The sequence below is a fragment of the Pleurodeles waltl genome, chromosome 1_1 (genome assembly GCF_031143425.1).
Source record: "Pleurodeles waltl isolate 20211129_DDA chromosome 1_1, aPleWal1.hap1.20221129, whole genome shotgun sequence".
Taxonomy (NCBI): Eukaryota; Metazoa; Chordata; class Amphibia; order Caudata; family Salamandridae; genus Pleurodeles; species Pleurodeles waltl.
This window is the reverse complement of record NC_090436.1, coordinates 951,066,866-951,093,710: the sequence shown is the minus strand read 5'-3', so window position 1 is coordinate 951,093,710 and position 26,845 is coordinate 951,066,866. Positions and strand designations below refer to the sequence as shown.

Below are 26,845 nucleotides of genomic sequence, written 5' to 3'. Positions count from 1 at the left end.
CGTTGGTGTGCCACTGCCTCCCTCATGGTGTTGGCCATGTCAGCCAGCACCCCTGCAATGGTGACCAGGATGGTGTGGATGTATTTGAGGTCCTCCCTGATCCCCAGGTACTGTCTCTCCTGCAGCCGCTGGGTCTCCTGCAACTTGGCCAGTATCTGACCCAAGGTCTCCTGAGAATGGTGGTATGCTCCCAGGATCCCTGCAAGTGCCTTGTGGAGCGTGGGTTCCCTGGGCCTGTCTTCCCCCTGTCACACAGGGGGAAGACATCTTCCCTGTTGTCCTGTGCCTCTGTCCCCTGAACCGTGTGCCCACTGCCACTGACCCCAGGTCCCTGATTGTTTTGGGTTTATGGGGTTGCCTGGGGTCCCTTTAGTGGTGGACACACTGCTGATTGACGTGTCCTGGGGACAGTGGTATGGGCCCGCTGGGTGGGTGCTGTGCTGGTGTTTCCTGAGGGGGGGAGGGTCTGTGGTGGTATGGGACTGTGGCTCAGTAACCGACTGTCCAGAGGTCTCTGATGGGCAAGGTTGGTCATGGTGATCCAGGTGTGCAGAGCTGCTGTCATCACTGTGGGCCTCTTCTAGGGGGAGGACTGGGTTTTGGTGGCACCTCCTCTCCGGTGACGTTGAGTGGGGGTCCTGTGGGGATGTAAATGCAGTGTTATTGTATCTGCGTGTGCCGTCTAGTGCATGGGTGTGTTTCCCTATATGGTTGTGATAGCCCTGTCAGCTTTGCCTTGTGTGCGTTGTGCTTTTGTGGGCTCGGTGATTATCTCAAATGGGCATGCTTTAATGATGGTTGTCCATGCAGGTCTGTGATGGGTGTCCATGCATTGGTGTTGCATGAAGGGCTTGGTATTGGGATGGGTGGGTTGTGATAGTGGGGTATATGTGAGGTGGTGGAGTGATGGGTGTGAGGGTAGGGGTAGAAGTTTGTGATGGCATGCAGGTAGGGTAGGGGATATAGTAGTAAAGATTTGACTTACCAGAGTCCAGTCCTTCTGCTACTCCTGCGAGGTCCTCAGGATGCATGATCACCAAGATGTGCTCCTCCCATGTTGTTAGTTGTGGGGGAGGAGGTGGGGGTCCACCGCCAGTCCTCTGTACGGCTACCTGATGTCTTGCAACCACGGAACGCACCTTCCCCCATAGGTCATTCCACCTCTTCCCGATGTCATCCGTTGTTCTGGGGTGCTGTCCCACGGCGTAGACCCTGTCCACGACTCTCCGCCATAGCTCCATCTTCCTTGCAATGGACGTCTGCTGCACCTGTGATACGAATATCTGTAGCTCTACCTGGATGATTTCCTCCACCATGACCCTTAGCTCCTCCTCTGAAAACCTGGGGTGTCTTTGGGGTGCCATGGCTGTGGTGTGGGTGGTATATGTGAGGATGTGTGGGGTGAAGTGCTGTGGTGTGTGCTGTGAGGTGCGTGGATGGTGTATGGGTGATAGTGTTCTGTGACTCTGATTGAGTGGGTGCTCCTGGCTTGTCTCTCTCTCTCTCTGTTAGCAATCTTTTTTTTCGTTGAAAGGGTTGTGGGTAATGTGGGTGTGTGTTTTATAGTGGTGTGGGTGTGTAGGTGTGTATGTGTGTCAGGTGTGTGTAGTGTGAATTGTCCAATGTGGTGTACTTTTGTAAGTGTGTGTATTTTGAGCGTGGTGGTGTGTACCGCCAATGGTTTACATCAGTTGAAAGACTGCAGCGGTGATTTGTGAGTCCTGATACTGTGGGCGTATTTCTGTTGGCGCAATGGTGTGGGTTTTGGTACTGCCAATTTATCACTGACCTTTGGGCTGGCAGGCTTAAGTAGGTGTCTGTATAGTGGCGGATTTCTCTGTTTGAGTCATAATACCCATAGCAGTATACTGCCGTGGTCACGGTATGTTGGTGGCCGTCAGCACGGCAGTAGGCGGCATTTACCGCCAATGTCGTAATGAGGACCTATATTTCAACACCCACCATCAAGGATGCTAACTTTCGCATTCCAGTAAATTTGGTCACCAGCCCCTAACGTTTTATGGTAAGTGGAAAATATTACCAATCCGAAGACTTGCCTTTTGGGATCACAAGAGTGCAACAAAATATCTAGCTTTGCTAGTAGCAAACTTGCTTCACAGGAAAATTCATGTGTATCATTACCTAGACAACTTGTTGGTAAAGGAGCTGACTCAAACTTATTGCCTTGCTCACTCACAGCAGACGATTCTCTTTGTCCATTGATTGGGATTCACCATCCATGAGAAAAAACTCACTTGTGCCCCCACAGACCAAGGGGTCACTCTCCACTGAGTGACATACACTGTGACCGCCCAATCCAGCCAGCAGCGAGAGTGCTGATATTTCAGTGCTTGCTTCCCTTTTACAAGGCATCATGTCCCCTGACAGTAAGATTGATAATGAAACTGCTGGGAATGATGGCGTCTTGCATTGAGCCAGTTCAAAATACGCAATTGTTTATGCACTACGTAGAGGAATGCTTTGCCAGGCAATTGCCACAAGTGTCTGGGAAGGTTTAGTGTTAAGATAGCGACTGTTCAGCAAAAACTACAGTAGTGAAATGAGAGCACCTTGTTAGTGGACAGATTTGTTCCTTGGTCATTCTGACCATCGAGACAGACCCATCCCTTATGGAGTGGAGTGCCCACATGAATAGCCTCACCAATCAAGATTAGTGGTCCCAACAGGAGTAGTTTATGCGCATCACTATGTTGGAGCTGATTGAAGTTTAGCTATCCTTACTACCATTTCAAGCAACACTTCACACCAAGGTGGTACGAATGTGAACAGAGAATGTGACCACTGTGTACAACATACAACAACAGGGGGCCACACATCCACCACAGCTATCCAGAACAGTGCATTCAATCATGCATTGGTCACTTGAACAATGCATGGACCTCCTTGTGGCGCACTAGATGGTAGTGGTTAATGAATTTGCTGATCCCTTCAGAAGGAGTCATCAGCAAACTCATAAGTGCAACTTTTCAACATATATTTTCATTGTTGGGGGGCCCTGGTAGTAGATCTGTTCTCTACTCAAACAGATGCAAAATATCAAAAAGTTGCAAGCAAATATGCACACCAATGGTCTCTGGGGAATGTCTTTTGAATGGACTGGTATGGGATATTTGCTTTCATTTTAACTCTCTCCTAGTGCACCCTAGTATAATCTGCAAAGTGTGTCAAACGGTGTTCAATCTAATAGCCCTGACAACCTTGTTAAGTCCTTCTCTTTGAAACGCCAATCTATTCTGGCTTTGTGTTTAGATTTGGTCCCTCAGCACAGAAGCCAGCAGGCAAGTGAGGACTTGGAATTTGAGTATCTGTAGCTGTGACAAGAATGTATGGAAATCCTTATGGAAGTCTGAAAATCTATTACAAGGGCATGTAATGCAGTTAAATAGAAAAGCTTTATGAATTACAGTGTAGCTCACAATTTAGACACTCTGGCACTAATGGATAAAAACATTAGGGAGAATTATTAGTTTGGCGGTCGGACGAGCGAATTGCCAAACTCCCCGGGATGAGGCCGCCATCAACCCGGCTGCCTCACCCTCCCCATGCTGTATTACGAGGTTCCCAATAGGCCGACCGGCAGGAACATCATATTACGTGTTCCTGCTGACTAGCCAGGTGGAAAAGGTGCTACGGTATAGGCCTCGGCTTCATTTAGGGAGCTGAGGCCAATACTGTAGCACCCCAGCACCCAAAGCAGACAGTGCGCATCCAGAGGGTGCTGGGCAGCGGGCCCCTGCAGTGCCCATGCCATGGGCATGAGCAGTGCAAGGGCCCTAATGACCCCCTGCACTGTGTTTCCGCCAGCCTTTTCATGGCGGGGTCCCTGCCACGAAAAGGCTGGCGGAAATTATACTTGTGATCAGTGTGGTGGCTCCGAACTCAGCGCCACCGTGGCTGACTTCGACTCTGACTGCCATCAATCCATCGGGAACCATGTTCCTGGCATGAATGGCGGTCCGACCGCCAGGGTCATAATGTGGCAGTCGGACCTCCTGGAGTGCAGCGGTCCAACTTCCACCGCGGCATTGTCGATCCTCAGACCGCCAATGTCGTAATAAGGCCCATTATCTTTTACTTTCTGTATTTGCAGAAAACAGGCTTGGACTACACTTATTTGTGTGCACATCTAGCACCAATTGCTTCAAACCTTTAAAAGAAACTTTCTTTCTGTATTTGAAATCCTGTCAAAGACTTTAATGGACGTTGAGATCCTGTCAAAGACTTTAATGGACTTTTATAGAAGTTTAATACTTCTCACAGTACCCACAGCTTCTTCTTGAGACAGCAATCTAGTCCTGATTAGGTTAATCAGCAGCACGATTTAAGATATTCCTTTCCTTTTTATTCCAGTTCCTCTTCTAGATTGCCGGCTTTCTGCTTGTGATCATTTCCCCCCTGAAAGGCAAGTGGACACAAAGCTATCTCAACAGTGGAACCATATGTACAGGCCCATGTGAATATAGTAGTATTACTTGCACATCCTCCATTATTTACCCAAGGTTGTATGCTCATTCCATGTCAACAAGTCTATAGATTTACCATATTTTTCCCCTAAAGCCCTAACCAACCACAGAAGGGGCTTTTCATAATTTAGATGTCAGGAGGGCTATCATTCACTATACAGTTCGTATTCAAGCTATTGGAAAAAACAAGCTGATGTTTGTTACATTTACCCAGTCAAACGTCAGCAGACCTATCTGAATAGGAATCTTGGCCAGACAGATATTTAGGTACATTCGGCTGTGCTGTACTAAACATTGATGCACACTGCACAGTACTTGTACAGCCCACTTTTCAAGCATAAAAAGGGACCAACAGTGACATTCCTAGAAAACATCCCATTACCAGACATGTAAAGGTGCTACTCGGTCTCTGATTCACAAATTTGCAAACATTATTGTTAGACAAACAGGTCTGTAGACTTCATTACAGGCAACTTCCATCTCAGCTCGTAATACACCACCTTAGAGACGTGGGTACAGTTTTTTAGTCGATGCGCACAGCGTGTAGTCTACAGCAGCATGTACGACAAACAAAAATGTTACTTACCTGCAGCAATCTTTTTGCAGCTTGTAGTGCTGTAGCTTGGCATGTACCCTACCCACCTCTCTGGATGCGGCAAAGTAGGATGTTGCCTCTGAAAATGGTCTGCAGGATTTATGCTGCATTTATTTTGTCGATGGACATTTCACCACCTATACTGTAGAACCTAATTAAACAGCTCTGCATTTGGAGGTGGCGAAATGCCTGTGGGCAGGGTGGGGAGTGGACGGCGATCACCGTGGGGCAAACGCTGGCACTCGGTGAATTGTCCTCAAATCTCTGGAAACTGTTTGCACCACCTGTATTCCACTGCGCAATTATTCTTCGCAGCAAATAGACTATAGTGCTTCACATTCATATTACATCATCTTATTCTTATGGAAAAAACATAACCTCCTATAGTCTGTGCCCTGGTGTATTGTAGTTTTCAGGAAGTATTTATAAATCACCTTACAACCAAAAGAACTTCTTCCAAGACATACACAACTTGAATATGTCCAGATCCCAAAACTAGCCGGGCGTGTGCACAGCATGTGAATCACGCCACTAAAACTGAAAATAGATTCTTACAGGTAAGTACTTTTCCTTTCTCCAGTGGAACAATCTCAGAAAAATGCAGAACATTTTCTTTTGCTAAACATTTAAACATACTTGCATTTGTAAATACGTTCCGTGATAACTCCTGGTAAGCTGTGATCTCTGAAGCTTCCTTTCAGTACACCAGAATTTTTTTGAATAATTAAAAAAAGTAGATCTATTAGAAGTATACCTAAAAGTGTAAATTTACGATTTTATTTGAAAATACCCACCTGGCTCCCGATCACAAACTGAGGCCATCTTTACAGAAAAGCACATTTATAGTGCATGGAGTGCACGAAATTGATGCTGTTCGCTGGGGCTCCACTGATATATTTGTCACTCTGAAAGGTGTTTATTAACTGTTCTAACAACAAACTCTGTATGGTAAACATTTTGTATCCTCTTTTTAGGCGATAAAGTTATACCACTGTTTGTTCCTCAGTGTGGAGAATGTCGATGCTGCAAAAGTCCTAAAACGAACATATGTGTGAAGACAAAGTAAGTTTCCTCTTATTATAATAATTTAACAGCCTGCACACGTCTTTTTGTTAAACTGTAATTTAGATCAATGTACTTCCATAGCTGTATCAAATTGTGTGTGCAAATCTTGTGCGCCTTTACCATAAATCTCTGGGCCAACATTTACAGCTATTTCCCACCCTGAAAATAGTTGAACATTTACTAATTTAAAGGTCTGGTGAAATGTGGTTTCAGATTATTGATGGGAAGGGAGTAACTCCACACTTAATTAGGGATGAGGATTAGGAGTTTCAGCACAAGGAAAAATATTTTTATTGTGAAAGAAAGGTAACAAACAGCCATTGACAAAGACCAAAGGTCTGACACTGGCCTTTTACCTTTGACAGTACTAGTTTTGCTTCGACTTGGTTTTTGCAAAACTTTACTCTGGTGATGCTGGGCCCCCATCAATTATAAAGAACACTGGCTGAAAAAAACAATTGTTACCATAGTTGTCCCTGGAATTTAAGGGAACTACTTTGTTTGTGCTTCTTTTGAAAAGACAGAGGGGGTCATTCTGACCCTGGCGGTCTTGGACCGCCAGGGCGCAGAATGACGGAAGCACCGCCAACAGGCTGGCGGTGCTTCCAAGCCCATTCTGACCGCGGCGGTAAAGCCGCGGTCGGAAAACCGGGGCTGGCGGTTTCCCGCCGTTTTTGCCCCGGCTGGGCGAATCCGCCAGGGCAGCGCTGCCCTGGGGATTCTGACCCCCTTACCACCAGCCTGTTTCTGGCGGTTTTCACCGCCAGGAAGAGGCTGGCGGTAAGGGGTGTCCTGGGGCCACTGGCATGGGCAGTGCAGGGGTCCCCTAACAGGGCCCCGGCCAGCTTTTCACTGTCTGCCTAGCAGACAGTGAAAAGCGCGACGGGTGCAACTGTACCCGTCGCACGGCCGCAACACCGCCGGCTCCATTCGGAGCCGGCTTCTGTGTTGCGGCCTCATTCCCGCCGGGCCAGCGGGAATGTTGGAATGCCGGCAGCGGTCAAAGTTGGAATGATCGCCAGAATGCCATTACTGACAGGACAGTTAGCCAGTGGCTGCAGTTGGCTGACCACCTGCTCCATGCCTTATGCTGAAGGGGGCAGAAATAAAAATGTGAATGACACAATATTAAGCCAAAGGATGAAGAATAAAATAAAAACAAATATCTGCCACAGCGTCATTATACACATATGTACATGCATTGTTCGGTAAGTGCATTTGTACATCATCACGCTAGAGTAGGAAATAAAGTTAATAAAAAATTCCTGCCATGACTATGTGGTCACGCAGGGACTGGGCATTTTTGAGGGATTTTTTGCTTTTGCCAGTCCATTGCTGTTGTGCATCAACAGCAACCTTTTTTAGGCCTGGCCTATGGTCAGTCTCATGTTTTCCAAATAAATCATAACAAAAATACATATAAGGGATTTTAATTCACCCTGTTTTGCCATTTGTTGGAAATTTGCCCTTCCAGCAGAGATGTCCCTAGTATGTAGTACTACCTAAATACTAGTGCGCTGCTGCTCTCCTTGTGCCACCCACTGCAGTAACCCTGTAATAAATGTCTCCAGGTCTACCACTACAGACTAGTTATACTGTTCTAAATTGCCATTTCGATCTAGCAATATAAGCCTTTATCCAGGCCTAGGATTTCCATTTTAATACATATAAGTCACCCCTAAAATAGGCCTTAAACCACCCATAGGGCAGGGTACATGGTATGTATCAGTAGGACATGTATATTCAATGTTTACAAGACATGGCAGTGAACAACTCAGAATTATTTTTTCACTGTTGCAAGACTGGCTATCCCATAGGGTAATATTGTGCTACACTATTATGTTTAATAAGTGCAAAACTCTGCTTGGGAATAGATAAAAAAATATTTCCAGGACTCACTTTAATAGTATTTTAAAATCCAATTTACTGGCAAGTCAAATTTTATATTACTGTTTAGAAATTGACATTTTCCTGCCTAAAACCAAAAGGCTTTCCTGCCAGTGTGCAGCTGTCACCTGACTCCTGATGTCTCCCCAATGGTAAGATGTGTATCGCTCCCAAACAGTGGACAAAGGGCTCTGGGTGTAGTGAGAGGGTTTGCTCCTTTGTCAGAATGGGCTGGGGTATGTGGCCATACGCTTCCTGAGGTTTAAAGAATGCCTACCCTGTCATGAGAAGATGAAGCTTCACACTTAGGCCTCCTTCTATTTTGTAGTTCTAGTCAGTCTGAGTCCAAACCAGTGAGAGGGGAGGAACTGCCCAGAACTAGCTAATGGGGGTGGACAAAGGACTGCATTCCACCCACAGAAGAAGGACTGTCCTACTTTCTGAAGAACCTGAAGGTAGAATGGGCATGCTTGCCTTGAACCCAGGACCTCAGAAGTGACTCCAGGGGTCCTTTGGCTGACCTCTTGTTCTGATCTGCGGGGACACAAGCTTCCAGATGCCTCTCTACCTATAACTGCCCAGCTGACCAGTTCTAACTGCACTGGCCTTGGACCTTGCTGCTGGAGTGAGTCCTAAACCCCCAAGTGGTGTTACCTACATTGTGAACATTTGGCTGATGTAAGAGTGTAATCCTCCTGTCCCCAAACTACATGCAGTGGGTCTTAGAATCTTTTCACCAACTTTCTGCCTGGAGAACTGGCAGAAGCTGGGGTCATTGGTGAAGCCGCAGCCATCGACATCGAATGCCGGAAGGCCTCAGCTTGCCAGTTTGCCCTGCTGAAAGAGATCCGACTTCCAGAAAAGTTTCAAAGTCCAAACATAGAGGACTTCACCCGAACCAACACTGAGCAGCATCCAACCAACTTTGAGGTCTTCCTCGGCACAGAATTTGGACTTCGCCTGTTTGAAGCTTCCCTGTCTTCGTTGACAACCAACCGGGACTCCGTTCTTTAGCAGCCCGCTGTCGTTGAGCACCGCTTTGCATCAAACTTGCGTAGCTGACGACTCGTCGGTGCCCATTTTTTCTCAATGAAACTTTCTAAGTCCGAAGGTAAACCTTCCAGAAAGACGAATCTGGTCCCTGTATCCGACCAGAGATCCATTGCAGTTAGTCTTAACGTCTGACTTTGACATGGACCAGTGCGACTAGATACTATTGGTTGGAGCTTTGTGCTTTCTGGTGTTATTTTAACTCAAACTTTAAAAATTCCTAACTCTGTCCTACGTATTGTATTTGTGTCATTTAGGTCTAATTTTACTTATTAAAATGCCCTCTATCTAAATGTGTTTGGGATTTTTCTTGTGTTGTGTTTTCGCTTTATTGCTATTTAAGTACTGCATAAATACTTCACAGATTGCATCTTAGATAAGCCTGACTGCTCTGTGAAAAGCAACCAGGGGAGTGAGCCGAGCACAGAATTATTTAGTCGCTCTAGTGGTTCACTCCCCAACCAATACTCCAGTTACTTAAACCATTAGGCCCAGATTTAAGACAGCCTAGTGACTCCTTGCTCCACATTAGCTACATTTCTTTTACTCGAATGTTGCCCAATTAGGCCAAATTTGCTGCGCTATATCACATAGTGGCACAATGCACGCATTGTGCCACTTTGTAAGCCCTTGCGCCACGTTATGCCTGCACCATTCGTCCATTAGGGGGACCACAAATATGGCACAGTGGAATCTAAGAGATTCCACTGCGTCATTTTTTGTGGCTACTTTTAACACCTGCACAGAGCAGGCATTAAAAGGGGGTACACCAGTGCTTTCAATGTGCCCCATGTACTGTGCAGGATTGGCGCTAATTCTACACAGTACATCATAGCCCCTTCCCTGCGCAGTGGTAAGCTGTATATTAAATACGGCGCACACATGGTTCTGGTAGTGGGGCCCTGAGGGGCGCATGAAAAGTGGTGCTGCATTGGATGCAGCACCACTTTTCTTAAATCAGGTCCTTGATCTATTCACGTCACTCAAATTATGCTGTGTCCCAGCACAGCACAAAATATAGATCAACAGGTCAGCCCACTTCAGTCATTGGATGCCTTCACTCTCGGTGACTTCATTTTGTCATTGCATATTTACGCAACCACAAAAAAACTCCCTCAAAAGAGAACATTCAGATATTGCTAAAACCTATGCATAATAGTGTTTTATCAGATACTTCCATAACAATCAAAATATTGATTAAACTTTGCAATGTTAACTCGTCATCATAAACCAGCTTTGGCATACTTATTTATTGAATATAAAACTATCACAAATCACAAATGTGTAGGTTAAGGCCTGCTTGATCTTTATGAATGGCAATTGAAGAAATTGCATCTAGCCCTATTAGGACACCTAATAGCGACTTTAAGTGCTGCAGCTTAGAGAACAAATTCAGACGTTTGCATCTAGCTCAAGAGGAACATCTTACAAAAATGCATATATGAATATGAGAACAAAAATATTGCCTTTCCTTTTATTTTTATTGGTAAGTAAGTTGTTTTACTTAACTGACATTCATGTTTTAAAGCAATTGAGTACAGCTGATAAGGAAAATGGAACATTACCGAAAACAACTGTAATTTACTACCAGATACAGAATGATGCTAAAAAACAGTGTAATAAAAGTGAGGTAATAAAAGTAAGTTTAAAGGCTTTTGAACATAATGGTGAATGGCAGTATCTATTGATATTCGGGTGCCATAACAAATGCTACATAACAATAAAAACATGTATTGAAAGTTGTGATATGAACTAAGGGGATTATTTACAAGCCCTGTGATGCAGGGAAAGGGAAGAAATGTTTCATATCTACAAGTTATGGCGCATATCTGTCCCCCCCTTCGCTGGTGCTAATGGGCTAACTAGCAACGACATAGGCACCCAGGCACCATGGCACAAGGGTGCTTGCGTCGCAGGCAGGATTGTTTCTGTGCAGTAAGGCACACTTTCTTGGACAAAACAAATCCATGGAGGCTTTTTTCTTTTTCTATGTGTGCTGCAAAATTAAGCACGTATAGAAAGAGGAAACGAGAAGAAATACTGATATTTCTCTTTGTTGCGCTTCCCCTGAGGAGGCGTAAGATTTTGATGCATTCCCAGGTTTACAATGCCTTGTAAATATTGGAATGCCTCAAAACCCACTGGTGTTGTGGGAAAACCCACTGCAACGCCCATGGAACACCTTCCTGATTCAGTGTGAGGCAACCTAGCGACTTGCACTGCATTGCTTTACACCATATCTACAAGGTCATGCAAAGCCACGGAGCGTGGCTTTGCGTGGCATTATAGATATGGGCCTGCATTATGCGACACTGGTGCATCGTAAAAGTGATGCACCGGCTTTGCACAGGGCTTGTAAATAAGCCCCTAAGTGTCAGAAACCAGTTTTTACATATTTATCTTGCAAACAGCTATAAATCAAAGAGTGGAGATAGCCTGTGTGCAGATTTCTAGGTTCAGGCCATTCCTCTGACCTTTATGGATGACATTTCAAACAACTGTATCTGGGCCTAGAGGCACATCTAGTAATGACTTCAGATAATACAGCTTTGTGAAGCCTTGAAACAGTTAGATCTGACTTGAAGGAGACATCTTGTAATTACTTGAAGTACTGTTGCTTTCTGAAAAACTTCAGACTGTTGGAGTTATTTCAAGCAACTATAACTCGTGCCCTAAGGTAACTATAACTTGAGCCCTCGCCATGCACTGCTAATTACCCCACAAATTCCGGCACTCTTGACATCTTTGATAACATCATTGGTAATATCAGTGAAATATATGCAGTAAATTTTTAGATGGAAAAAACTGTGTTGGAGCGCAAGTTATAGTTATCTTAGGGCACGAGTTATGGTTACTTGAGAAAACTCTCATTATAACAGGTGAATTTCTCTGGTTTTGTATGTTTAAAATCTAAGCCTAACTATAACGTCCCTGTAACCTTTATTTTTTAAGTGAATTTCTATGGTTTGTTTAACTCTATTTCCTAACTATAACATCCCAGTAATCTTTGTTTTTTTCAGTGGATCTAGATATATAAATATATACATATACATACAGATTCACAAAAAAAAAGGTTATAAGTTAGGTCTTGTTAGGGGTTATTACGTTACAACAAAATTACACAGCACATTTAAACTTCACAAACTTTAGAAATACTTTAGTTATAGTTTTTTTCAAAGTCTTTCATTGAAAGTGTATTTCTCCAACTTATACTACGGCCTACAAAATAACATCAAATGTCAATGTCACTCACACAGTCAAACAACTATAACTTGCTAATTCTAATACAGTATATATAATAGCAAAATCAATGTATTTATTACAAAGAGGTTGTGTAGTGGTGTAAATAATAGATATGCATTTGGCGAGTTATAGTTGTTTGACGGTTATATGTCCAATAGCTCCATTTGCAAGTCATTGTTCTACATCCAAATTGCATCGTAAAATAACACATCTATTCTGGCAAAGAAATAAGTGGCAAATTATATGTTTGCAGTCCAAGGACCACCAAACTAATGGTGGCAGTCGGTCCGCCGCACTCCTGGTGGTCTGACCGTCAGATTATGATCCTGGTGGTTGGACCGCCAGGAGACTGCCACATCCACAGGGATCAGGGTTCCTGACAGGTTGGTGGCGGTTGAAATTGTTGTTGAGTTTGGCACTACTGAGGTGATCACAACTTCCCCTTCCGCCAGCCTTTCCATGCAACCGCCATGGAAAAGCAGGTGGAAAGGCAGTGCTGGGGGCCATGTGGAGGCCCCCGCACTGCCCACGACCATAGGCCTCCTGCCAGCTCCCTCATAATGGGCACTGTCTGCTAAGGGAGCTGAGGCCAATGCCGCTGCACTGTTTCCACTGGGCTGACCAGCAGAAACATCATAATCCCAGTGGATACATTGTAATAGGATGGGGTGGGGCCGCCGCCTTGACAGCAGCCTCACCCCCACCATATTGGCAGTCACCACCGAGATCATTATCAGCCCCTAAGTATTTTTCTAATCAAGCTGGTCATGACACAGATTTCTCCATCTTCAATCATTTTGTTGATAAGGTTTTCATTATAGGAATATTTGCTCCATGAGTTTCAAAATAATCTTTGCAAGGTAAATTGATACAATTTTCATATTTATATCAATGCATTCTTTTAGCGTTGGCATCAAACTGACAACGGGTAGTGCTTTCAAAAGAAGGTAATTCATAACTACTCCAGGACTTTGCAGATGTGGCAGTAAAGTACAAATATTTTTTGTGAGAAGCATTTATTGCACTTTCTGTAACAAATACTACCCTAATATATTTAATATTTTCCTATACTCTTCATCATTTGCTTGTCTCATATTTTGTGTATGTTCACTGTATGAGAAATGTAACCAAATATTAACATTACGTATACTTTTTAAGGCTTTTTGAGTTACCTTAGCTGTCACAGTTATAAAAATGTGCGTCCCCTTTTACTGGAGTTAGTTGAAGTAGATCTCCAAGAACATTATTAACAATATTTCTGACATTTGTAAGCGAACAAAAGCCATCATTAAGTTGGAAACCATACTAACCTCATCAATAATCAAAATGTGTAATAAGGTATCACAATTTAATTGTAAGTATTCCATTTTATTATTATGTTCCACTGGTAGTAGTAGAAGTCTGTGTAAGGTTAGTCCATTATTATTATGTGCAGCTAATCCAGCTAGAGCAGTAACAGAACAAGATTAGTTTGAATTGGGTACTTTTGGAAGGTAAGCAGTTTTAACTTTTATAACATATCTTTTCCTGGTACCAGCCTGGCCTGATATATATATTTAAATAAATATAGGCTGAAATTCTGAACGTATATATAAACCATGTTCATGTTGAAGTCCATGACTAACACTTGTTTTAATTTTCCCAAATAGTTCACGTTGATCACTATTTAATTGTGATAAGATGTAGTCAGACTTTTCACTGTCCTTACATATTTCACATATAGTAAGTTCAACATCACCCATAGCAATTGTTCCTTCATTTATAATATTTGGTATCCCAAGTGGGTCTGCAGCACTTGTATTTGAAAGGTTATTGGTACTCTCAGTATTGCATGATATTTGTGATTGGATTTTTTTTCATCTAAAATGTTTTGGTACAATATGTCAACATATATCTTGAACTCTGGAATTGTGACATTGGGTTTGTAGTCGTAAAAATCCTCTTCCTATAATATAAACGTACCAATAAATTCTTCCTCCTGCTGCCATTGTTAAAAAAGCTGTAACAATGCCAAGAAATAAAAGTCTTTGTTTGCTGGATTATCATACGCAAATTGTGTGAATAATTAGTGCAGCTTTCAAATGACGTATTAAGCAGCAGTCTGTGCAATTCACATGAAATTTACCTCTATTAATATCCTCAGTTACATTATTTCTGTAAGTATAAAATTGAGCTACTTCATATCATAATAACTGTTCCAATAAAGGGCTTCTGTTAGGGTAGTAAGTGGCTATTTAATTTGATTTGACAATGTTTTTGTTTCAGTATCAAAGTGATCCAGTATAATCCAGCAATAGCAGTATAATTATTGGCAACAAAGTGGATATCAATATTAGTATTTCACATATGCAGTATAAAAGGGTTTTAGTCATTTATCCGCTGTGATGTGGGTCCTCTTTTTAAATCGTATGTGTTTTTTGGGGACTTTCCTTCAACAGCATGCCTAACGGAAGAGGTAAGATTATTCACTCTTCCTTTTTTTTAAATTGGTGTTGGGAATCCACATTTAGGCCCTCATTACGAGTCTTTTTGTAAGACCGCTGTTGTGACGGCCGCCAAAAGACCGTCAGTGATGGCGGTATCCCGACCTCCGTATTATGAGTCCCAAACGTAAGACCGCCCAAAAACAGTCACAAATCCGAGACTGCCAGGCCAACTGAGAGCGGGAGAGAGGCTGTCCCACCACCAGTCCCACCACACCGACAACATCCCGCCCTCCATATTATGACTACAAATCGGCACAATGGTCATATCACGGCAGAAAACTATTGGCGATGCGAACCGTCGCGCTCAAATTGCCACTACCACATTGGACAATATGAACACCACACACCTGACACACATTCCCACACTACACACACCCACCACTATAAAACACACCCACACACAACTAAGAATCCATTGTGACTACAACCACAGACAGACAGCGAGGAGCCACAAACCCATCACCTACCACTTATACTCCGTAGGCACATATACACTACACATGCAGCACACATCACACAACTGCTCTGTAGGAGGCTGGCAGTACTTATACACGATAAAAGACAATACTCAGAGTTACCAAAAATAAAGGTACTTTATTTTAGTGACACAAGGCCAAAAATATCTTAGAGGCAATACTCGTTCTGGAGGTAAGTATTATACACAATATATACACTAGTAACCAAAATCAGGTAAGTAAACAGTCATAGAATAGTGCAAACAGTAGAAAATACAATAGATTGCAATGGGCCTAGGGGCAACACAAACCATATACTAAAATAGTGGAATGTGAATAATGAATTCCCCCCTAGGCAAGTGTAATGTGTAGAGGGGCACTGGGAGTGTAGGAAAACACCAAAGGTGAGTAAAGTGCCCCATCCCAGAGCCCAGGAAAGCAGGAGTAAAGTCCAGCAAGTTTCCTAAGGACACACTACAAGTCGTGATAAAGGATTTTGCAAGAACCAAGCAAGACTGCAAGCAACAAACAATGGATTCCTGGACCTGAAGACCTGTGGAGAGAGGAGACCAAGTCCAGAAGTCAAAGAAGGGTCCAGGAAGGACAGGAACCCCAGCCAATCTAGAAGAAGGTGCAAAAGTGGATTCTCCGGTCAGAAGAAAAGTACAGAAGAGCACCAGAGAAGATGGCTGCGGTTTCCTGCTTGGTGCAGGAGATGTCCCATGTCGAGTTGTTGGATGCAGGCTGTTTGTGTTGCTGGATTCAGCCAACAAGCCTTGGTTCAAGCAAGTGTGCGGTTTGTGTCAAAAAGGAGCTGCCTGGACCCAAGAGGGACCTGGGGGTCTCACCTCAGATTGAGGAGACAGAGGTGGCTCTCAGCACTTCAAAGAGCCCTCAGAAGACCAAGCAGCATCCACGGGAGTCCCAGAACATGGGGACAAAGAAGATGCAAAGTGGTCATCGCAGCACCACACTGGAAGGTCCCAAGCCACCGGAGAACAATTCAGGGAGCTGTGCGTCGCAGGATGGAGTGCTGGGGACCTGAGCTACACTGTGCACAAAGGATTCTTGGAAGAAGTGCACAGAAGCCCAAGGAACTGCAGAAGATGCTGTGCATAGGGGTACTGTCGCAGCACGGGGAGGCAAGCTCTTACCTCTAACAAATTTGGACAGCTGGACCTTTGGACAGGAGAGGAGTCCCAGAGTACCGGTTGTTGTCGCAGAAGGATGACTTCGGAAGTAGGGAAGTGACTCCTTCACTCCACGGGAGATTCCTTTGGTTCTTCTGGTGCAGGGTGAAGCCAGGCAGTCCTCAGAGCATGCACACCTTGGAAACTGTTGCAAAAGCTGACAGGAGCTGAAGTTGCAGGTCACAGGAGTCGTCCTGGATGCTTTACTGCAGTTACAGTGGTTCCTGGAGCAGTCTGCAGTTGATCCGATGGTCAGAAGCCGAAGCAGAGGATGCAGAGGAGTCCTAGAGGAATCTTGAACACTGAATCTGAGGAAAACCCAGAGGAGAGACTCTAAATAGCCCTGAGAGGGGGATTGGCTACCTACCCAGGTATGCATTTATCAGGAGGGGTCTCTGAGGTGACCTGCTGACACTGGCCACTCAGAGGTCTCGAGAGGGTCCCCACACCTTGGAATCCAAGATGGCTATTGCTAGGGACACTCTTGTGGAGCTTTGGGCACCACCCCTAGGTGGGAAACATCCTGAACAACTAGGTCTAAACCACTACTTGCCTGAACCACTACTGCTAAACAACTAAAAAGTCTCTACAACTAAGTACTGAACAACTACTGTCTAAACAACAATTGTGCCTGAATAACAATTGCCTGAACAACTAATCTTAAGGTAAGGTTTTCTTTTTGTTTTTTATAGTTTATTAGTTTTTTAGAATACATATATATATATTAGTTGTTCAGACAATTGTTATTCAGGCACAATTGTTGTTTAGACAGTAGTTGTTCAGTACTTAGTTGTAGAGACTTTTTAGTTGTTTAGCAGTAGTGGTTTAGGCTATAGTTGTTTAGGACCTAGTTGTTCTGTCACATATTCCCCCTGGGTTGGTGAAGGAAAGAGGAGTGGTCACTGCCTTTTCCTTTGTCCAGTTTTGCACCAGAGCAGGGACTGGGGGTCCCTGAACTGGTGTAGACTTGATTATGCAAGGAGGGCACAGTTTGTGTCCTTCAAAGCATTTCCAGAGGCTACCCCTCCCAAGCCTGTAACTCCTGTTTTCAAAGGAAGAGGTTGTTACACGCTCCTCCCAAAGGAAATGCATTGTTCTGCCTTCCAGGGATTGAGCTGCTCAGTTCCCAGGAGGGCAGAAACCTGTATGTGAGGTGGCAGCAGCTGGGGCTGCAGTGGAAACCTCAGAGAGCTGGTTTGGCAGTACTGGTGGTCCATGGTGGAGCCCCCAGGGTGCATGGGATTGGCCCCCCAATACCAGATTTGGATTGGGGGGTCAGTTCCATGATCTTAGACACCTCACATGGCCATATTCAGAGTTACCATTGTGAAGCTACATATATGTATTGACATATATGTAGCACACGCTTATAATGATATCCCCGTACTGACGAAGCCCGGGGAATTGGCCCTGGACAACGTGGGTCACCTTTGGTAGTGCAAGGGTGCCCTCACGCACAGTAACTTTGCACCTAGCCTTCAGTAAATGAAGGTTAGACATATAGGTGACTTATAAGTTACTTAAGTGCAGTGAAAATGGCTGTGAAATAGTGTATGCACTATTTCACTCAGGCTGCAGTGGCAGTCCTGAAGAAAGGTTTGCATGAGCTCCTTATGGGTGGCAACACAAATGCTGCAGCCCATAATGATCTCCTGGAACCCCAATGCCCTGGGTACCTAGGTACCATATACTAGGGACTTACAAGGGGGATCCAGTTTTGTCAATCAGAATTGGAATCTGAAGTCACTAAACTATAGTGACAACTTTAGTAAGTAGAGAGAGAGTATACGCACTGGAGTTCTGGTTAGCAGAACTTCAGTGACACAGTTAAGCATACTGACAACACATATAGGCCACAAACTATGAGCACTGGGGTCCTGGCTAGCAGGATCCTAGTGAGACAGGCAAAACACATACTGACAAACAGGTAGAAATTGGGGGTAACATGCCAAGAAAGATGGTTTCCTACATGCACCATCAACATCATACACACATCAAAACTGCGCACAAACACCACAACACACCAGCACACAAAACTAAGCACCCCTACACCCCATCAAGCCCCAAACACCCCACCCTTGCACACAACACTCCCCCTCCAAAAAACCACATCACAACCAATATGTCCCCTCAAAAGCACCCACAATTCACAGATGAAGAGTTGAGGTTCATGGTAAATGAAATTGTCAGGGTAGAGCCACAACCGTTGGAAGCACACATCCAGCAAACACCCATAGCCAGGAAAATGGAGTTATGGCAGAGGATAGTTGACAGGCTCAAATCAGTGGGCACCCATCCAGGCACAAGGGAGGACATCAGGAAGAGGTGGAATTACGTTAGGGGGAAGGTGCGATCCATGGCCTCGCGACGCCAGATTGCCATCAACAAGACTGGCGGTGGTCCCCCCCTCCCCCAGCGTTCACCTTGTGGGAGGAGAAGGTCTTGGACGTCATGCATCCAGAGGGCCTGACTGGAATAACTGGAGGACTGGACTCTGGTAAGTTAACAACACTCCCCTGGCACCAACGACTCCTGTTCAGCATGCATCCCACCACCCTGTCCGTATCTAATTCACCATAACTCACACTTATGCACCTCCCAATCACTTAATGCCACTCTCCCGCATGCCACACCAGCCCACTGCCACTATCCCCACACAGTCCCTTCCTTGTGCACTGATAGCACTCACAATGGCAAGCAGCAGAACTCCCACAATGCATTACTCCCTACACATAAAAAGATGCAATACCCACTTCACAGTTGAGCACCTGCACGTAAAATCATTGCACCAGGTACATCAACTGGATGTGTCGACTGCATACTACTACATGGGAATGACAGCAATGCTATCGACTATCCCCAACCATCAGTGGAACATGGAACCAATGTCACAATCCATCACTGACAGACAATATCTGCAGTGCTGCATCTGTCATTGCTGTCACATGGGAAGCAAGTCAAGCCACTGTATGCACCAGACTATGAAAGAAAAAAGTACACCTCCACAATGTAACACTCTCCCTCTCCATCCACAGGTACCCTGCCACTTCCACTCTGCAGAGGATGTCAGAGACAGCCAGCCCTCCCCAGGATAAAGGCCCCAGTAGAAGTCTGGACTATGACGACTTACCTGGCCCATCTGGGACAACTGCTCACTCCACCAGCCCCAGCCTGACTACATCTGAGTCCCCCACCCAAGTGGCAACAACAGCACAGCCAACCCCCCATCCCCAAACCCTTGTTCCAAGGACTGGTCAATAGCAGTGTGCCCCACAGTACATGGACCAGAGTCATCCCCTCACACCCAAGAAGATAAATGTCCTGGTGTTATTGGGAGTGGGCACACTGTGCCAGGGCCAGTTGGAGGGCACCTGTGTGCCAAGGGCTGGAGCCCCCAAGAGAAACAAGTGTCCAGGAGGCCATCTCCAAAGTCCTGGGAGCATACTAGCAATCCCAGGACAAGATGGGCCAGATCCTCTCAACCTTGCAGGAGAACCAGAGGCTGCAGAGGGAATACCACCAGGAAGGCATTCAGCAGTGGCAAGCACACAGTGCCACCATGGCCTTCATTGCAGGGGTGCTAAAAGAACTTACTACCATCCTGCATGCGTCCTCCACCCACCAGCAGGCCCCTTCCACTAGCCACATACCAACTGAGCCATGCACTTCTGCCACAGCTAGTGGAATGAAGGCCCTACCAGAGGACCCACAGGCCACTAGCACCCCTCCCTCTATAGCTGAGGAACCTCCACGCAAAAGAGGTCGTCCATCCACACATACTGCAGGACCTGATGCCAAGACCAAAACCACTGCCAGGAAGGGAGCCTGTCCTGAACATTGTCCCTTGTGTGACACTGACACTCCCTGTTGACTGTCAACTGTCATGTCTCTATTTTCCCCATAGCACTTGGATACTGGCCCTGCAGCTGGGCCAACTGCTCCGATGATTTCAGCCACCATAACCCCACTCTTCACCCATTGCACTTATGTATCACAATAAACAGCACTGAGCACAGCTACTCTTGTACTATATGTCATTATAGTCAACACATTGACCATTAAAAGTCTGGAAGATGGACAGAAGGGGTGCAGTGTGCACAGAGTAGGACAGTAGAACAGACATAAATAAAAGAGAGAGGGTGACAAAAGTGAATGACTGGCGCTCCTATTCCCAATTTCAACTACATATATATGAATAAACACGGTGCCCAATACTAAGGTTTCAACCCTCAAAAAACCCTAAACGATAACCCTAACGGTTATCACACACCATCTACAGTCATGGCACCCGTGTAATATTATAATAAATGATCCAGTACATAAATGTATTGAAATGCACAATAAAATTTGTTACAATTAAATCACATACAATTGAATTCTCCCTTACGATTCGAAAATAATTTATTCAGAAATGAATTTTGACAGTCCAAACAGTAATGAATCATCTAAATTATTTACAAATTCACTTGTACATCTCCAAAAGCAAAATCTTTAAATTCCATTGGCTAATCTAACATTCACATCTACATATCCAGAAACCAAATCTTTAACTTGCTTGTCCGTCAACACGTGTTTCATCCGGGGAGTTACCCCTGGATTTCCTCAGGACCTCCTAAAATAGTATTCCCATAAATAACAGATCGTTATTCAACATGTATATTTTACTTCCTTAGTCTTATTATTAATAGTGTACCAATGTCACCCGATCACGTAGTGGGAACCGTGCAAATTATTCATCCCCAATATTCTATAATATCCATTTGTTAAACAGTCTCGTTGATGTGAAACAAAGTAAAATATTAAAATATTTAATTAACTATAAAAGGTTAAGTGAAAGTAAACTCTAATTGAAATTAAAGTAAGATAATGTTAACACTAGGGTGTCCCACATGTAAGGCATGCTCCTAAAAGTTTAGATAAGCCACCCCAAAGGTGTAAAGCTGTATATCCAAAAATAAACTCTCATGTCCATTTAAATTAAAACATACATCCAAATAATATACATATTAGATACCTTATATTAAAATCTTGCTCACTTCATCATAGCCTTGGAAATTAGTTATTTTTTTGAAAATTTCCCTACATCTACCGCTGTAGCAAAAGACAGATAAATGGGGAATATGTAATTATTTGATGTGCCTCATGTCCTACCCCAAATGTATACTAAATTGTTTGAGAATTACCCATACAGCTCACCTATTTCCACAAAGTTGTTTCACATATCTTAAATAACCTCTTGGTACTCGTGTATCCTCGACTTATCCACAATTTTGTCTCCTGTGAAATCTGCCATAGAATAAGCTCCAAATAAGTGATCCCACAAGTCACTCCAAAGTCCAACACACTAAATAGGGTTAATATTGATTTTCATATCTTACCTCTGTATGGTTATATCCTCGGCGAGTACGCCAGCTTGGCTCAGACACGCTGCTATCTAAACCGAATTCTTTCCAATCGCGCCATATTTAAAGGCCGCGATCACATAGTAAAGATCGAAAACGGAACAAAAGTCATGTGCTTCCGTGTTCGAGAAATAAAAGACGCACTCATCCCTATGATATAAGTCCCTGTCTTCAATAGTGACAATAAAATAGAAGACGGGCTAAATAATTATTATATACGTCCGTGTGAAAGACGAAAGAGATAAAAAACTGACTAGTCATTATTGATGCAAATGCCACTACCGATAGTGATACATGTATTCTCACTGCAACCCTGCTATATCAAAATATATAATAATATTGAGTCAATTAATGTCTAAATTATATTTATCAATATACCAACTCCAATAAAATTATATATCTTTGCCCCAAGTTTTGTTTCAACCTGGCACATTCTTTACCAAAACTAAATGACCCAAATTCTTACACCACCTCACATTGGACTATGTTATAATTATAAACAGAGCATGCCCTTCACCTGAAATAAATCTATGTCATCTCTTTCGATATAATTCTTTAAAAAAAACATGATTGTGGAATGAGAGCAATAGAACACATTTTGAATAGAAGATCAGTGAGTCTATTGGATCACACGCATATGCTGTTGAGTATGATTGATCTTATACTTAACAATAATTACTTTTTGTTTAAAAAAGAGTGGTATAAACAAAAACAGGGTGTGGAAATGGGTTCTAGATTTTCACCCTCATATGCTAATTTGTTTATGGGGTGGTTTGAAGAAAATTGGGTGTGGGGCCCGAAAGCAGCGAGCTGGCATTCACATATTCTCTATTGGGGATGATACATTGATGATTGTTTCATGTTATGGACAGGAGATGTGGCAGCACTGGAAAGTTTCTGCAGCTATCTTAATGAGAATGATGTAATTATGAAATTCACACACAAGTATAGTGAGATTTGCATAGAATTTTTGGATGTGGAGCTCTTTGTATGGAACAACAAAATAGAGAGTAGATTATATCGAAAGCCAACCTCTTGTAACACTTTATTGCATGCAACGAGTGCGTATCCGAAGCATCAGATAGAGGCCATACCGCTAGGAGAAATGGTCAGAGCAAGAAGGAATTGTAGCAGAGAATGTGATTTTCGTAAGGCTATTGAGGATATGGGACATAGATTTAAAGTTAGAGGCTACTCGGAGATGGTTATACGTAAATCACAAAATAAGGCTTTCAAAATTTCTCGCTGTAGGAGGCTGGACTGGCTTGTAGTGAGTACCAAGGGGTACTTACACCTTGCACCAGGCCCAGGTATCCCTTATTAGTGTATAGGGTGTCTAGCAGCTTAGGCTGATAGATAATGGTAGCTTAGCAGAGCAGCTTAGGCTGAACTAGGAGACGAGTGAAGCTCCTACAGTACCACTAGTGTCACAAGCACAATATCATAAGAAAACACAATACACAGATATACTAAAAATAAAGGTACTTTATTTTTATGACAATATGCCAAAGTATCTCAGTGAGTACCCTCAGTATGAGGATAGCAAATATACACAAGATATATGTACACAATACCAAAAATATGCAGTATAGTATTAGAAAACAGTGCAAACAATGTATAGTTACAATAGGATGCAATGGGGACACATAGGGATAGGGGCAACAAAAACCATATACTCCAAAAGTGGAATGCGAACCACGAATGGACCCCAAACTTATGTGACCTTGTAGAGGGTCGCTGGGTCTGTAAGAAAACAGTGAGGGTTAGAAAAATAGCCCACCCCAAGACCCTGAAAAGTGAGTGCAAAGTGCACTAAAGTTCCCCAAAGAGCACAGAAGTCGTGATAGGGGAATTCTGCAGGAAAGACCAAAACCAGCAATGCAACAACGATAGATTTCCAGATGAGGGTACCTGTGGAACAAGGGGACCAAGTCCAAAAGTCACGACCAAGTCGAGAGTGGGCAGATGCCCAGGAAATGCCAGCTGTGGGCGCAAAGAAGCTGCTACTAGGCAGTAGAAGCTGAGGATTCTGCAAGAACGACAAGGGCTAGAAACTTCCCCTTTCGAGGATGGATGTCCCATGCCGTGGAGAGTTGTGCAGAAGTGTTTTCCTGAAGAAAGACCGCAAACAAGCCTTGCTAGCTGCAAGTCGTGCGGTTAGGGTTTTCGGATGCTGCTGTGGCCCAGGAGGGACCAGGATGTCGCCAATTGTGTCAGGGGACAGAGGGGGCACCCAGCAAGACAAGGAGCCCTCTCAGAAGCAGACAGCACCCGCAGAAGTGCTGTAACAGGCACTACAAAGTGGAGTGAAATGGTGCTCACCCGAAGTTGCACAAAGGACTCCCACGCTGCCGGAGGACAACTCAGGAGGTCGTGCAATGCAGGTTAGAGTGCCGTGGACCCAGGCTTGGCTGTGCACAAAGGATCCCCTCGGAAAGTGCACAGGAGCCGGAGTAGCTGCAAAAGACGCAGTTCCCAGCAATGCAGTCTGGCGAGGGGAGGCAAGGACTTACCTCCACCAAACTTGGACTGAAGAGTCACTGGACTGTGGGAGTCACTTGGACAGAGTTGCTGGATTCAAGGGACCTCGCTCGTTGTGCTGAGAGGAGACCCAGGGGACTGGTGATGCAGTTCTTTGGTGCCTGCGGTTGCAGGGGGACGATTCCGTCGACCCACGGGAGATTTCTTCGGAGCTTCTAGTGCAGAGAGGAGGCAGACTAACCCCACAGCATGCACCACCAGGAAAGCAGTCGAGAAGGCGGCAGGATCAGCGTTACAGAGTTGCAGTAGTCGTCTTTGCTGCTTTGTTGCAGTTTTGCAGGCTTCCAGCACGGTCAGCAGTCGATTCCTTGGCAGAAGGTGAAGAGTGAGATGCAGAGGAACTCTGATGAGCTCTTGCATTCGTTATCTAAGGAAATCCCCAAAGCACAGACCCTAAATAGCCAGAAAAGAGGGTTTGGCTACTTAGGAGAGAAGATAGGCTAGCAACACCTGATGGAGCCTATCAGAAGGAGTCTCTGACGTCACCTGCTGGCCCTGGCCACTCAGAGCAGTCCAGTGTGCCAGCAGCACCTCTGTTTCCAAGATGGCAGAGGTCTGGAGCACACTGGAGGAGCTCTGGGCACCTCCCAGGGGAGGTGCAGGTCAGGGGAGTGGTCACTCCCCTTTCCTTTGTCCAGTTTCGCGCCAGAGCAGGGCTGAGGGGTCCCTGAACCGGTGTAGACTGGCTTATGCAGAAATGGGCACCATCTGTGCCCATGAAAGCATTTCCAGAGGCTGGGGGAGGCTACTCCTCCCCTGCCTTAACACCTTTTTCCAAAGGGAGAGGGTGTAACACCCTCTCTCTGAGGAAGTCCTTTGTTCTGCCATCCTGGGCCAAGCCTGGCTGGACCCCAGGAGGGCAGAAACCTCTCTGAGGGGTTGGCAGCAGCAGCAGCTGCAGTGAAACCCCTGAAAAGGCAGTTTGGCAGTACCCGGGTCTGTGCTACAGACCCGTGGGATCATGGGATTGTGCTAACAATGCCAGGATGGCATAGAGGGGGCAATTCCATGATCTTAGACATGTTACATGGCCATATTCGGAGTTACCGTTGTGAAGCTACACATAGGTATTGACCTATGTGGAGTGCACGCGTGTAATGGTGTCCCCGCACTCACAAAGTCCGGGGAATTTGCCCTGAACAATGTGGGGGAACCTTGGCTAGTGCCAGGGTGCCCACACACTAAGTAACTTAGCACCCAACCTTTACCAGGTAAAGGTTAGACATATAGGTGACTTATAAGTTACTTAAGTGCAGTGTAAAATGGCTGTAAGATAACGTGGACGTTATTTCACTCAGGCTGCAGTGGCAGGCCTGTGTAAGAATTGTCAGAGCTCCCTATGGGTGGCAAAAGAAATGCTGCAGCCCATAGGGATCTCCTGGAACCCCATACCCTGGGTACCTCAGTACCATATACTAGGGAATTATAAGGGTGTTCCAGTATGCCAATGTAAATTGGTAAAATTGGTCACTAGCCTGTTAGTGACAATTTGAAAGAAATGAGAGAGCATAACCACAGAGGTTCTGGTTAGCAGAGCCTCAGTGAGACAGTTAGGCACCACACAGGGAACACATACATATAGGTCACAAACTTATGAGCACTGGGGTCCTGACTAGCAGGGTCCCAGTGACACATAACAAACATACTGAAAACATAGGGTTTTCACTATGAGCACTGGGCCCTGGCTAGCAGGATACCAGTGAGACAGTGAAAACACCCTAACATACACTCACAAACAGGCCAAAAGTGGGGGTAACAAGGCTAGAAAGAGGCTACTTTCTCACACAACCCAGCCCAAACGAAGGACAATAAGGCTAACCTTGGCCAGTTGAGACTTTATTGTCTAAGTGGTGATAAGTAGAGAGTAGCTCTGCAATAGACTGGTTACTCCCTTTATCATCCACTATATGGTTACTTCCCTGTGGGGATGTAAACCACCCTGTTTGAAGTTTTTTAGCTAAGCAACAATGTGAAGATGTATTTTTAGAGTTTCAATCAGTAAGTTTTAGTTTAGAGCAGTGGGAATTGTCCACTGAACCTATTTGTAGTGATGGAAATGCCAGACAGGGATGCTGTCTCAGAAAAGCCATAGCTGGGCAAAAACTTTGTCCATATGGCTGGAAGAGAGAACAGGGATGCTGTTTCTCTTGGGTTGGAGCAGGGCAGGGATGCTGTCCTATGAGCTCCACACTAGGGCAGGGATGCTGTCCTAAGTGTTGTGAGGCAGTGCAGGGTTTCTGCATTAAAGTTTCTCTGGGAGGGTTGGAGGGGTGCTCCATGTTAACCAAAATGGTGCTCTTTTAGTCACCAATGTTAGTTATCCCACAGAGAGGTACTTCTACCTCAGGGAGTACAGCCTTGCCAGCTGATGATTCCCTTGGAACAGGTGCCACCCCAGGAGAGGTTTCTCCTACCACAGGAATTATATCCTGATTGGCAGGGTGGTT

The 26,845-nt window shown here is 44.7% G+C and overlaps 1 protein-coding gene across 1 annotated transcript in view; it reads left to right on the top strand.

The window, feature by feature from the left end:
- Positions 1-26,845, top strand: part of LOC138289829 (alcohol dehydrogenase 1-like) — a 183,499-nt gene that overhangs the window by 82,275 nt on the left and 74,379 nt on the right. The window contains exon 4 of the mRNA XM_069230199.1: positions 6,054-6,141. Within this exon, the coding sequence (XP_069086300.1) occupies positions 6,054-6,141 (88 nt within the window). The remainder of the gene's footprint in view (positions 1-6,053; positions 6,142-26,845) is intronic.